Source organism: Anomalospiza imberbis, chromosome 3 (genome assembly GCF_031753505.1).
Source record: "Anomalospiza imberbis isolate Cuckoo-Finch-1a 21T00152 chromosome 3, ASM3175350v1, whole genome shotgun sequence".
Lineage (NCBI taxonomy): Eukaryota > Metazoa > Chordata > Aves > Passeriformes > Viduidae > Anomalospiza > Anomalospiza imberbis.
Window position 1 is genome coordinate 15,596,692 of NC_089683.1, and position 14,318 is coordinate 15,611,009.

The 14,318-nt window shown below is 45.8% G+C and overlaps 1 protein-coding gene across 5 annotated transcripts in view; it reads right to left on the reverse strand.

Annotated features, from left to right (window-relative positions):
• Positions 1–14,318, reverse strand: part of GRHL1 (grainyhead like transcription factor 1) — a 43,934-nt gene that overhangs the window by 20,633 nt on the left and 8,983 nt on the right. For all 5 annotated transcript variants that reach the window (XM_068183472.1, XM_068183471.1, XM_068183475.1 and 2 more), the window contains 6 exons: positions 12,149–12,219; positions 10,260–10,650; positions 9,411–9,487; positions 8,430–8,586; positions 7,850–7,961; positions 6,799–6,893 (listed from right to left, as the gene is read on the reverse strand). In XM_068183472.1, coding sequence (XP_068039573.1) covers positions 6,799–6,893; positions 7,850–7,961; positions 8,430–8,586; positions 9,411–9,487; positions 10,260–10,650; positions 12,149–12,219 — 903 coding nt within the window. The remainder of the gene's footprint in view (positions 1–6,798; positions 6,894–7,849; positions 7,962–8,429; positions 8,587–9,410; positions 9,488–10,259; positions 10,651–12,148; positions 12,220–14,318) is intronic.

Sequence of the window (14,318 nt, forward strand, 5' to 3'; positions counted from 1 at the left end):
GCTTTGAGTGCAGGCAGGGCAAGCACAGGTCTGCCTGCACACATCCACGAAGGCATGTCCTAAGAAAGCAGTGCTGGGAAGACTCTTCTGTATTTAAAAGAAAAAAAAACCCCAAACCCACACTTTGGTAAGATCACCTGAGAGGTGGCTAATCCTACTGCTCTCACATTCGTTTCTTCACCTCCCACACGCACCACAGGTTTTGCATCAGCAGGAGGTGAGCCAGTACAGAGATAAAAAATTGGGCAATTCATGCACCTGTGGGCTCCTCAGCCGCCTCCTGCTTTTGGGATCGGATGCTCCAAAAAAGGCTTGTCTGGCAGATGGGTGAGAGGGCTGCATCCGCTACAGCTCTGCTCAGGCAGACCCAGCACTATCCTGCTTGCAGTCCAGGAGAGTGAGTTTGCATTCAAACCTACCAATCCCAATTTGAGTGACTGACACAGAGGCCATCATGGGCCCCACACCAGGTCAAGGAATGACAAGTGGGAAATACGATCCACCTCCAGATAAAGAACATCCTCCTAGCAAGTTTACTCCATCAACAAAACAAAAAGGAATGGTAATGAAAGGAAAATACATATTCCTGCTCACAAAGAGCAATGCTGATTGTTATTCCATCCTGTTCTGAGGCAAGGAAATATAGGACTGTCTCTGCTCACAACACCTGGGAAACCTGGGGATAATGGTTCCCAGTCCTACCGATGCTTCCTCCCACCCGAGGCTTTGATAAGATAAAGCTGCTGGGCCAGGTTTTGTTAGGTTGGTTGGAAAGAAAGTAAAAACAACAGTTTGGCAAAAAACACTGACAACATGTTAAAAAAAAAAGCCAAACAACAAATAAACAACAAAAAACCCCTAATGCACCTCCCCACATCAACAACAACACAAGTCTCCAAAAACAATGACAAAAGCTGAAACACAACAATAAAACACAGAACAGAGAATTAAGTCTATAAAGGCACAAAAATGGCTGAAAAGAAAGAGTTGCATCAGGTAAAAAATTAATAGAGAAAAGGGAAAAGAAAACCAAGAAGTCACCTTCTGGTTTTCTCTATAGAAAAGCTAATGTCAAAAGATTTTCCATTCAGCTTTGGGAAACACCCTGTGAGCTCATAAATGGAGGACCAGACAATGGCTGAGGCTTGGGACACGACGTTCAGATAAAATACCAGGTTGAAAACTTGCTTCTAGTTGGCAATGCTGAAAACCAAAGGCAGCATATGCTTGTTTTCCAGAACAGCCAGGACAGAGTAGGGAGAGGGCAGTATTAAGAGGCAGGTAAGCAATACTTGCTATGACTTTCCTATGTCACTGCTCCAAAGGCTCTGTGTACTTGCCTCAAAGTATTTGTGGTCTGCAGCCTTGGCTTCACACCAATCTCTTTCCTTTAAGTATGTTTGACTCATCACATTTCATAGTTTCATTTCCAACTAGTCAAACCTGTACCTCCTCAATGCTGCTGAAGGTGGCAACACCTTCTTTAATGAGACATATGACTGCTGCTTCATTACAATGGCATCCATATAAATGTATGCAATATTCATCAATCAAAAAAGTTTAAATTCTTCCTATAGTGAACACCAAGGGAGGATTATGCTAGTATAAGCTCTTAAAATAAATCGTAGTGTACCACCCAGCCTCACTTCAAGTTGTAGCAAGAGATCCACCCTCTCAGAAAATTGAACTCCTCTAAACAAAATAATCTTGCCAACACATGGGAGGAATTGCCAAGAAGACCACCCTTCTTGCCTAATTTGCTATTTCAAAAGGCTATCCCAAATTAGATGCAAATTACCATAATATTAGGACCATTTCACTCTTCTTGGACAAAATAAAAAAGTAATAAAAAAGTGCTGTTTAATTGCTCTGTCATTCAGAGCATCAATTAAGAGACACTACAGCATCTTCCCTTTGGTGAAAAGGCAGCAAAAAGCAAAAAGCTCTCTCATGATATTCTCCAGCTCAACATGCCTGTTACACTCTCTATATGTATTCCCTTTTAGTAGAAAGAGTCTTTTCACACAGCATCTAGCTTACAATGCCTTTTTTTTTTTTTTTTGGAGGGAAGGAGTAAGAGGACAATAGAGCCCTTAACGTGCAGTGACATCATTTTGGCTACAGTCCCATTACCCAGCCTATAGCAAGCCAGACCAAAGACCTCCACCGGGGCTCTTCTCTGGGAGCTGCTGGAAGCAATGCTGCTTTTCAGAAGGGGCCCGTTGGGAAGCACAGAAGGGGTGCTCCAGCACAATGGCAGCGGGATCCTTGCCCTGTCACAGCTACAGAAATGGGCAGGGAAGCTCTTGCAGTCACTGTGCAGACAACAACCTGCCCTGCTCAGACAAGAGGCCCCAACCCTCCTGCTCCACAGGGGAAGAACTCAGACAGGATTTGAGCAAAGCAGGATCCAGTAAAGCCAGTTAACCCTGGGGAAACCAATCAGTCCAGATTGTTCAACTGCCACTGACCTGAGAGCAGGCCATGTCCCCAGGCCAGAGCTAAGGGACAGAATTTGCTTTGCAGCCTAACGGGTAACATAGCAGAGATAACAGGACAACAGCCAACATTATGAAGAGCAGCATGAAATGTGCACTTAACTGCACACATAGTGGCAATCTTCATTAAAAGACCTTTATTGAGTTCCAACCAATAAAAGGAGAGCCTGGCATGTTGTACAGACCTGGGAAGAGATGGATCCCAGCCTCAAAAACCCATGACCCGAACCTACAGCCATTTATTCTGACTGACATGGGGGACAAAGACACAAAAAGGGCTGCAAGGATTCCTATTCCCTACTTTTAACATCCCCATATTTCAAAGACAGCCAAGCCTGTTCAGTCAACAAGAAGGGCCAGATACCTCTAGAGAAAGCTGCATCCCAGCTCTAGACACCCTGTCCCTAATGAAGTCACAGACGCAAAAGATGACGAGCTTCTGTTCAGACATCTAAAAGCTTCTTTGCAGGAGAAGAACCCCACCTTGACTGTCTGCCCACGGCAGACACCCATCATGGGGTGGGAAACTGTTTGAAGTCTCCACAAGCCTCAGGGTAACTCCAGCATTACCTGCTGCATGCAAGTGAGTATCAGTTACACATCTCATCAGATCATGCTTCCACTCAAGCAGGATGTCTCCTGATTGAGTAGCTACACTGGCTTTCCTAAATACCCCATTCAACAACCCACCAGTTCATCAACTAATTTTCTAGTCCACCCTCTTCCCTTTTCTTCTCACAAAGCATAACTGTCTCCCCATTCAACAATTCCCTTCCCCTGCTCTGTCAGGTGATGGGATCAGATCTCATCTCTAATACAGACATCTGAAAGCCCACCTGAATAACTGCTTCCCCACTTTGCAGTGTCTCCTGAAAATCTTTCTAAACCCAACCTTACTCTCCTTCAAATCTCAACGGCACCACTTCAGGGCAGGTTGCCTCTTTCAAAGTCTGGTCTTCCTCCCCACCCCTTGTTCCCTTCACTGTCTCACAGCAAGGAGGCTTTGGATCATGGCCCCTTTTCCAGCTTGAACACACTCTTGCAAAGGTCAGAGAATACTTAAACCAGCCTCTCCTGTGAAGCAGCTGCTTCCAGCAGCTCCTGTGATGTCCCAAAACAACAGAAGAGGGCAGATAGGAGCTGCCAGAGAGAAGCACATTTGCTCTGAAATCCGTGGACAAGGTATGGTCCCAGAGTGAGAAGTGTCTGTCATGCATGAAATACCCCTGGTTTCTACACCCAAGGGCTCATGAACAGCACAGCAATACAGGCAGCTGTGGGACAATTCCAGGCGTGCAGAGCCAGGCCTGTCCAATGTGTCCAGCACCAGAGCCTCGGCCTTGCTCTCAGCTCTCCCAGCACAATGCAACTGGGAAATGGGTAATACTTGTTACTGAGGGTATCTCAAACATCCTTTTTCCATTCCACAAATCCACAGCTGTGAAATCCACAGAATTTTCCTTGCTACAGAAGGAGCACATGACTTGTAATGTATGAAAAGAGCATTTCTTCACCAGAAAGGTGCAGTTTACTAAACGCCCTTAGTGCCCCAGGAGCACTGGCAAAGCACTCTCAGGCAGGTGACACCCTCCTGAACAGACACAGCGGCAGAGGTGCAATATTCCTGTACATTCCCACAAGAAGGTAAGTACATAGTCCCAGAGCTGCTAAGGGCAACTCCTTGTGACAATATGCTATTTCTGCCTTAAATCTGACATACGCCCTGCGTGTCCAAATGAGTAACCACATCAGAAAGCCCAGACACAGGGCCTCGTCACCTCCCATCTGACATGGCTGCACAGAATCAAATCATTTCCACAGCAAACTGGAAGCAAAAGCAAGAGGAAAATGGGAGAAGCAGCAAGCCCAGAAGAATCACTTGGCTCTGGTCCAGGTAACTCCAGGGCTTAGGAAGCAAATTTCTAATGATCAAGGCTTGCTGGCTGGTTAAATATACTGTCTATGCAACACTTCTGCTGTCATTAAATATAAACACTGTATTTATTACTGTAAAGGAATTTCTGTAACATCAGAAACTCAGCTCTATCTATTCCTTGCTTTCTTCATATACTTTAAGACTGCTGTCAGGGGTTGGGGGGCAGGGAGGGAAAGGAAAAGAGAGAGCAAGAGCATACAAGGTAAATGAACCATGCAATAAAAATTGTTGAAATTGGCTTAGACACCTCCTGATAAGATCACAGAAGGAGAGAAAGAACTGCAGCTCTTCTGGTGAGAAATTCAGTCACTGACAAAACACATCCACTCAGGGAAAAAATGAAGTTAAACAGACACTAAAGCACCTGGAGCCCGTGCCAAAAAAGCCAATTTTTCAAATATTGAAATTGAGGGTATTTTTGTCTTAATATGATTCTGATCCCAAGAGTCAAGGCTTGCACATTTGGTATCAACAGTCCCCTCTGAAAGTTCATAAAACCAGGACTCAGTGTATGGATCTCACACACTAAGATTGTGAATCTGGAGGCAAATTTACCTCTGTAGCTAAAAAACTCAGTCTGTCTCACAGCTCCCCACACCACTTCATCCCATGAAGTTCAGCCCCGAGGTGAAATATTACCATGCGTGTCCTTAGATCTTTTCAAGATGCTATTGGCAATTTCATTATAGACTAAACAATTCATTCAGGGGTCTGTAGAGTGGCTTGGCAACAGCCAGCTCGTAGGAAGGGATGGCTCCTTGGATGGCTCACCAGGTGTGAGCCCTGCTCCTGAGTTAATGGCCCATCCCTACTGCTGCAGAGTGGCTCAGCCAGCAGAGAGGCAGCTGCAGAAACCACTTGCAGCTCCTTGAGGACTTGCATTGTTCTGTCTGCATGATCCACCCCTGTGTGCACATCCTAATCCTTTGCATACCTCATAGACACTAACTGCCTGGGTTTGTTAAATGTTTGACTGGCTATGGCAGCAGGAGAATACTTACTGACTCCTTTTGACAGCTCTTCTGTTTGTGCACAAAGTGAAGTGCTTCATGTTTTAGGAATCATGTCAGCCTTTTAGCATCCTCCAGCAGATAAGGCTCTCCCTTGCCAGCCCTCTCAACCTGACTGAAGCCAAATCTGGTGAAAAGGGAATCCTGGCACCCAACACCAGCCTCAAAAGTAATGCCCTACACACTGCAAAACAGCACTTTCAGCAGCAGCACACACAAGCTCCTCACTGCTGTCTGCTAGGCATTCCAAACTTCTCCCACAGCGCTGAAACCCAACAGCAGTGCCCATACATTTTCTCCACAGCCCTTGTGCAGGACACAGCACAGTTTGTGGTGACAGCAAGCTCTGTGCAGTGACACCAGCCTTTTCTCCTCCTGCAGAGCAGGAGCACACACAACTCCAGAGAAGGAGCTGTGTTCTTTGCTCAGAGTTCCCACATCCACCCAAGCCAGGCTCTCCCTAGACATGGCACTCTGCAGCCATCAGTGTCTTTCCCCATGATGCTGGTGACTACTGGTACTGCTTGCTGGTACCAGTTACTAGTACTGCCAAGGAAACAGGCAGTCTCCAAAAATGAACAGAAACCATTCCCAATTTTTAAAGAAAACCCAGGCAGTAATGAAATTCCCAAAGAAAACTCCTTCATTTTGACTCCAGCAACTAACCAGCGAGAAATGCCTTTAGAACTGAGTTGGCTCCACGCTTTCACTGGCCTCCTTGAACCTAGAAGACACACAAGCCTTTTCCAGAAGCCAGAGTGGCTCAAACAGCTGTAGTTAGCTACTAGCTAGGGAAGCTTCCTGTACCTACACACCTACAAAAGCACCCACAGTTCTGAGGAAAGATCAAACCAGAGTTCACCAGGAGGTTGTTCTAGTTTGAAATAGGTCACTGGGTGTTGGGATCTGCGGTTTAAGCAACGCATGCTTTGGGAGCTCAGAGGCCGCAGCTGCTCCCTCTCTGGTGGAAGGCAAGCCCATGGCTAGAGCCTCAGCTCCCAGCAGCTGCTCCCGCCTCCCGTGGGGATCCTCGGGGAGGCCGCGCTCTGCGCCAAGCCCAGCTACGCTCCATCACACCTCCCGCACCACTTCATCTGCTCGGGAAGCGCTCCGCGCTTCCTTCTGTCAGTACTTGTCTCTCAGGCAGGCACTCCTGCCAAGAACCCTAAAGCAGTTGCAAAGCTCTCCCAGTTGGAAATGCAAACTCTCTTAAGAAACAGCCAGAAAGTTTTGCCTAATGCAAGAGCGTAAACAAACTTGTTACACACTAATCACCAGGTAGGCCACACACCCTTCCCTTCCCCCAGCCCCTGAATCTGCTAAAAGGACAGGAAATACAGTCGTGGTCACATACCTTTGCTTCCTCGTTGATGTCCCAGGTGAAGGATATGGCATTGTACGCGATCTCCTCAATGTTGCTGATGGTGTTGAAGCTCTCCTTGTAGTCAGCTGTTAGAAAGAAGGGTTCATGAGGGAGAAGAAGAGGAGATACTACCTAAGTCCTTAATCACATGAAGCAGCCAGAAACTGTAACTCTTCAGCAGCCCCTTGGGGGCAAAAAAAAGCTGAACTCTACCTTAGGAATGGATCTTTAAAGAGCCTGGAAATGGTTCTCACACACAAAAAAAACCCCTCAACAAACAAAGAAAGAGCAAAAATGGGACTTGCAAAAAATTGAAACTAGAAACTCCATTGACAAAAGCACATCCCAAATAGGAGGTGTTCTGTGCTATGTGCGGGAAACTCTACCCTGTATGGCAAGGACATAAGCTCTCAATAAAACTCCTTCAATAACAAACAAAGATTTGCATGCGCGTCTGCTTTAAGTGCCAGGTGATTAATCCCTGCTTTGATTCACAGAAGGAAGGGACGAAGAGTACAGCCCAACCTTCAGCCAGGGAAGGCTGGAACCCAGCCAGCCTCAGCCTTGTCTGGAGGCAAGTGGAAATTTGCAGTGTTTTCTTTTTTTACATGTACCAAAGACGAGTTGTGAGCAAAGCTGTGGGAAGGAGGATCATTAGTCTTGAGGTATTTCTACAAGGATCTTGTCCTTTGAAGAAACACAATATTTAGGACAGCCATTGAGACTACAAGCTGTGATTTAGCTACAAGCACCAGGATATTCTAAAAAAACCTGTTGTCTGGAGGGGACTGTTGGATCTCCCAATACAAAACCCTAAACCCCACCAATCTAAATCCTCCAAAAAAATCAGCCTCTTTAATGAGTCCTAAAAACTAAAGGATTAGCTCCAATCACAAAATGTCTCTGGGCTTTCAGCAAAGCTATGGAGAGCAGAGAAGAGGGATCCAGAAGTTCCTTAAAATAACAAAACTTTAGCAGAAAACTGAACCTTGACAAGGAATTAGGTCTTAAGCCTGACATCAGCAATGAGAGCAATCCTTACCTATGTCAATGCATCTTTGTTTGGCTGTGTGCTGTCTCGAGTGCCAGTATTTCCAGTGCCTGAGCTGATCTTCCCTTGTTTTGTCTTCAGCAAACACAACCATAATGACACTCTAAAAGGAGTAAAGGGAAAGATTAAAAAAAAAAAAAAAAAGCAAACAAAAACATGAAAGAGAAATAGAGAAGAGGCCAGAGAGTACATTTGGTTTGGAGCTTTAGGCTTTTCCACTTGAGGCACTACAGTATACCTGGCACACCGCTGCCAAACAGGAAGGCAGACAACAGCACTTTCTGGGTCATAAACAGAGATGAGCAGAACTCTCTCCTAACTAGAATTCAGGGATCTCATTCCAGGTGTTGCATCACCTTTACACAAGTGCTGACACTGCTTCTTAACAGTCTGAGCCAGGATGGGCTGGTCTGGCAGTAGGTGGACAGCAAAGGAACGAACACTGACGTAAGAGCACAGCTAAGCTGGCCTTTGTGCTGATGCTCTGGTCTAGATTGCTGCACTTTGGAGAGTTTAAGGTTACCATTGTACACACCCTCCCTCCCAAGAAACCACAAGGGCTGCCACTCACTCGGACTTTACTGATGGGGTGATGGATTCCTTCAGTGCTGCTGACTTCTTTCAGTGTGATTGGGTAAAATTGACCTTTATTCAGGTAAGTCATTGTGCTGTCCCCAGGCTTCTGTCGGAGGGACTTGGAGGCTTCCAGAGTGTATTCAAAGTTATTCCTATAGGGTGAAGAGGGTAGTGATTGCTAAGGCATTTTCCTGGAAAGCTGATTAAACGTTCCACATTTAATTTGGAGAAATTCCAAAGTCGTTAGCTGACTCATTAAGCCATCAACAGGCAAAGAAGTTGGAAAACAGGATGAGCCCCTTTTTCAACCATTTCCTTCATGAATGAACATTTAAGAGAAGTTCTTGGCAAGCTAAATCCCAAGATACATCAGCAGGCAAGACTGAAAGGTCCCTATTCAGGCTGAGAGCAGCAAGCTGCCCTCACCAAAGAGAAAAGGATCTATTAGCAATTTAATTAAATTCACAAACTAATAAATTACTTGGTGGTTATCACCCTCTTGGTCAACTGCAACTATCAAACAACTAATTTGCTCCCCTCCTCCGGAGCGTAGGTGAGTTTTATTTCTCCTATTTTTGCTGCAGATTTCCAGCAGACTGAGAGCAAGACAAGCACACCAATAAGAGGGGCACAGCTGGAAGCTGCCCCTGCTCCCACACCACCCCAGACAATACTGCTCCTTCCCATGGGAAACAGATTTGGTGCAAGGACCATAACTGAAGATGGGTGGTATTTCCAGTCCTCCAGGCAGTTTTCCTTAAATTATTTGTTTTCTTTAAAGATACAATTGTATCTTTACAGCTACATTTTTCGACTGTGAAATTCAAATTAGCAGACATAATTATGGGTTTGAGATCCACAGGCCCCCCCACCCCCAAATCCAACTGTGACTCAGTGCAAACTGGCATGAGTTGTACTGCTTGCTCATGGACAAGAGAATAGGAGGATACAGGCAAATGGAGCCTTAAATCATTACCCAGAAATGCTGTCAAAAACATAATCTTCTGAATTCATGTTGGCCATTCGGAGATTCAGTTCAGTAGGAAAGAAAACCTGGAGTAGACAAAACAACGATTAACAGCAGCAAAACAACAATTAACAGCAGCAAAGAGAGAAGTCAATATTAAATAGATACTCCTTACCACAGAACTTCTGTCAGGCAAATTGTTCACAAGATAACAACTGATTTTTGGTTTCAACAAACAGGACACTTGAATAGTGTTTTAATCCAAAACTTTTGTGTGTCAACTACGCAAGCCTTAAGCTTCCAAGTCAGCTTAAGGCAAAATTTTAACGCTTTGCCAAATCTCAAAGGGCATAGCTACACATCTCCTTGAGGTTTGGCTTAAAAATCAAAACATGGTTACGTTGCTTTTTTCAGTTGGTATCATAAAACAAAACCCACAGACTTTCTCACTCAAGGGCCCTATATAATCCAACTATTTTCTATGGATGCACACCACACCTAGAAACTGGCAGTAAGGAAGCTTACATACAGTCACTTCACTTTGGTACCTGCAAAGGCACCACAGACCACCGAACTCTTGCAAAACCTGGCTCTATGGATCGAGATAACTATTTCCACACTCTGCAAGCCAAAGCCTCCACCACTAGTAAGATTAGTCATTTGCTTTTGATAATGATTTCATGCTGTGAAGGTTTTATTTACTAAGTTTTAATTATGCACTTTACTGGGAAAGCCTTCTATTTCTAAGCCACTGGACAGATTTCTGGCTCATGTAACAAGAACAGTTAAAGAAAGAACTGGATCTCTCCATCCAGATCAAGACACACACACACACAGAGCAGCTGCCTCTCCTGGTACCTCTTGCACACCCTCCTTGAAAGTCTCCGAGAAGGTGGAGTCTGGCGTTCGCCTCTGGGAGTTCTGAGGCTGGGTGTTGGAGCTGAACTGGTCAGGATTGAGGTTCCTGTCGAAGACCACCACCCGCTCGGGCGGCTCGGGGTGGTACACGCTTGGTGGGATGCCCACGGCAAAGCCGTGGGGCTGCGTCTCCGTTTTGATGGAATGGGTGGGCATCGTGGCAATTGAAACAGTGACCGTTGTGTCAGGGGTTGTGAGGTGGCCTCGCTTGTCCATGCCCATCTGGGGGGTATGTGGAAGTACAATATTGAAAGGCACATTTTTCAGAACCTGGACCCTGTTTTCTCCAGCAGAAATGAGCGACTGTTCTGTCACGTTTGGGATGCTGTTCCTTAAAAAGGCAAAAAGAAATCGGGCATAAATTATACAGCTTATTTTCTCATTACACAAGAGCTAGAAAAGGTTTTCAACTTTTTGGACAAAGACAGGTGACACAAACTCTCCTGCTTGTGCAGAACAGCTCAATCCTAACCTGAAAAGCTGAGAAACTCATGAAAAAGAAAACCCGTAACTCCTCTCCCACTGTTAATCATCCCACCTTGGAGAGTAATTACCCTGGAGCAAAGGGTGAGGTTTCACATCCCAGATCCTCACAGCTTGGAAAACAGCAGTCCAAAACTAAGCACTTCCCACCACACACTGGCACACGCAGGCTCCACGAAGATGCTCTTTGACAGAGGGAGAAGGACTGACAGCAAGGCTGCTGCTCCTCTGCCCCAGGACTGTGCACCATCTGGGAAGCACTAACAGGGAAATTACACCTCTCCTTTCATGCACATCCCCCCAAAGAAAATCTGAGCCAAGACTCCCGGGAGTTGTTTGCATAACTTGCCACTCTCCACCGCACCACACTCATTTCTGCCAGGACAACACTGAGATCTGTGGCTGAGCTGACCTCACAGCTAGTAACCACTAAGTCAGCCTGCCCTCTCTTTCTCCCTCCCCACAACGTGGTCCTGCCTCCTCCTTTACACCAATTCAGACATTCCCTTGCCTCCTTGGTGAGCCAGTTCAGCTTGCCTGGCTGGCAGAAACTAGCCACCTTTTCTTTCCCTGTTTGGTGATGGATCAGTGCGAGACCCAATCGGGTTCAAGAGGAGCAGTGGGAACACATGGCTGGGAACCAGCCTGCTCTTCTTGACAACGAGTCACTCAATCAGCTCAGCCAGACCACAAAACCTCATCTCAAATCCTTAAAGCATTCTAGTCTGTCCAAAGGAAGAGGATGGTAGGAGTGGAAGCCTGGCTTGAGTGAACCTCCCATTTGTTATAATCACCTAATCAGTATCATCTGCTCGGAAGGCACAAGAGAGGGAAGGCAGGTAGGGGAAGCAAGACAGAAGTTCCACAGGATACAAAGGAAGTCCCCAGACAATACAAAACCAAATCACAGGCACTTTGAAGTCCTTCCCAACTGGCTCATACATGACACAGCAATGCTGCTGGTACCTGAGAACAAAAATCAGCAGAGAGCAACTGAAGTAACTGCATGAAAAATAAAGTGTCACCAGTGACCACAGCCTGGGGGAGTGCCTGTGCTACCAGGGTGCCTAATGTTAGAGAGCAGCTTTTGCTAGGCTGACTATGATATCAGCACACCAAAAGCAGATAGATGGCACTGAGCAACAGTTTGAGCCTCAACTCTCCACACCATGGCTCAGTCCCCATCCTGTTCCTGGGGCAACACAGGAATCTGAGGCACAAAGTAAAAGCAAACAATTTCTCTCTTCTAGCACATCACCACAGTGCAGCAAGTTACTTACTTTCAGCAGCTCTGATGGTCTAGGAGGGAAGGGAGGAAACAGAGAAGCAATAATAAAAAATAATACCTTTTGGTATGGTCTTGTTCAGGATGTTCTACCTCAGGCTTAGCTGTTGAAGATCTCCTCTCCCTTGGAACCTGAGAAATTTAAGACATACTATAATTCAATTCTTCCTCCCATACAAAAAAAAATAGCTCCTTAAAATTTGGTCAAATTAAGGAAGTCTTGCTTTAGATGCCAGTCATTATTTTCATTACAGCTTAACCCATGTTCACACAGCTTTGGGACGCCAGGGCAGCCCCAGGAGATGCCCCACAGATCCCTATGTAGCCAACTCAGTCACCTGTGTCAGCCCTGAGCGCTTGCCAGTACCAGGTGGTGAGAACACCAATGCAGAACACAATACGTCCATGGCTGGAGCACCAGTCCTGGGGTGAGCAGGACCAAGAGGAGATTTCCCAAGGTTTGCTGGCAGCGCAGGTTCTCACCTCTGCAGGCTGGCAGAGTTCAGCTTGCTGGATGAGCTCAAAGCTTGTGAAAGGAAGCTGTTCCACAGCCACTTGCAAGGACACGTGCTCTCTAGGCCATTCCCTTAAAGACCACTTGAGGCTCTCCTTTCTCCTCAGTAATCAGGGAATTTGGGGAGCACCATATCCAATAAGCATACCGGGATACTACAGCTCATATTTGTGCATGGCCACACAAAACACACTGGCCCAAACTATATTAAATCTTTTATAAACAAAATGTAACCAGCACTCTGTATTTAAGACAGCTCAGTATTGCTTCCTGTATTTTATGCCATGGACAGGATTTGCCCTGAAAGCACACAATCAAACAAGTCACCTTGCCCAAACACGTGCCATTTTCCTGGCTGCACTGCAAGGCCAAGGCACACAGGAGAAGGTGAACTCTTGGAGCTTTGGTGGCTCAATTCCTTGCGTGGAGCACATAATCAGCACCCCAGCAACCCAAACAGCTCTTGCAGCTGCTGGCACAAGCCCATGGTGCTCAGGTCCCCTCAGCCACAGTTCAAGTCCACACAAGCTCTCCTGCCAACCCACACGTAAGGCCCAGGACTTCTGTCACCCTCATCACGCCTCCTGAACGAGCAAAGTAAACATCTTCTGGTGTATGTACGGAGGAGTGAACTCCCACCACTCTTGTTCACCAAAGCCTGTTCAGATCCTGCCTCCATTTGCCAGCCTGGGTCCAGGGTGGGGAACCACTTCAGCACGAAGGCACACTGGCACCAACAGCATTCTTCTCTACACAGCCCTGACTGAAAACTATGTCCTTGTTCTTACACATAATCTGCAATCCCCAGAAACACCAGAACTGTTCCATTTCCCACAGTAACCAGCAAAGTTTGGAGAACCTCTAGCTGGAGACTGCTGGGAGGCCAACACTAACTAGTCACCAAAAAAGAAGAGTTTTCCAAGCTGCATTTGGCCAACACTCCCAAGAGAATTTTTATCAAAAATTTCTTTCTTATAAGGCTTATTAACCACAGTTGAGCAAGACCAGTAGTTAAATGGAAGGAAACAAAAGTTTTTTGGTTTTACTGTTTCGTTTCTTTATAGGAAGGTGATCTCATCAGCTGCCTTTAATATGCAGAGGGGGTGTGTTAGAAATGCCTCTAACTCATCCCTCTATAACATTACTCCATAACAGCCCTCAATAAATCTTTCAACCTCCAGCCATTCTGCTTTACCCAAGTGTGCAGCATACCTGTTTTCATCCACCAGTTTTTTCTGTACAACCACTGATACCCAAACATAAGAGGAAACCCTGAATTAGGCATTAATGTACAGTAAATCCCTTCTGCTTTGCCAAGCATGAAGGATCAACATCAACATTCTTTTTGTAATCTACAGGTTTAGAAATCAAAATTGATCTTGTGGATTAAAATTGTTCTGGTGAAAGCATGTTGTTCATTTTTTTTCCCAAAAGCATAGTAAGCACAAGCACAAAGCAGAAAGGCAGCTTTCTCACAAAACTAGCTGAATAACATCCACATCAGTGAGTCTGTGGCATTTGTTGTGTGTGTGGAGTGTTAATCTCCATATTCAGCATTACAAGAATATTTCGATATATAAGACATACTCAACTCTTAAAAGGGCAGGCAAGGGTTTTGTCTGCATCAGGCAATCTCTCCTAGCGCTTAAGGAACATAACTGAGGCTGGCAACTGCACTCACTCCTGTTAAAAGACACAAGCCAAAGTGCCAGGCAGG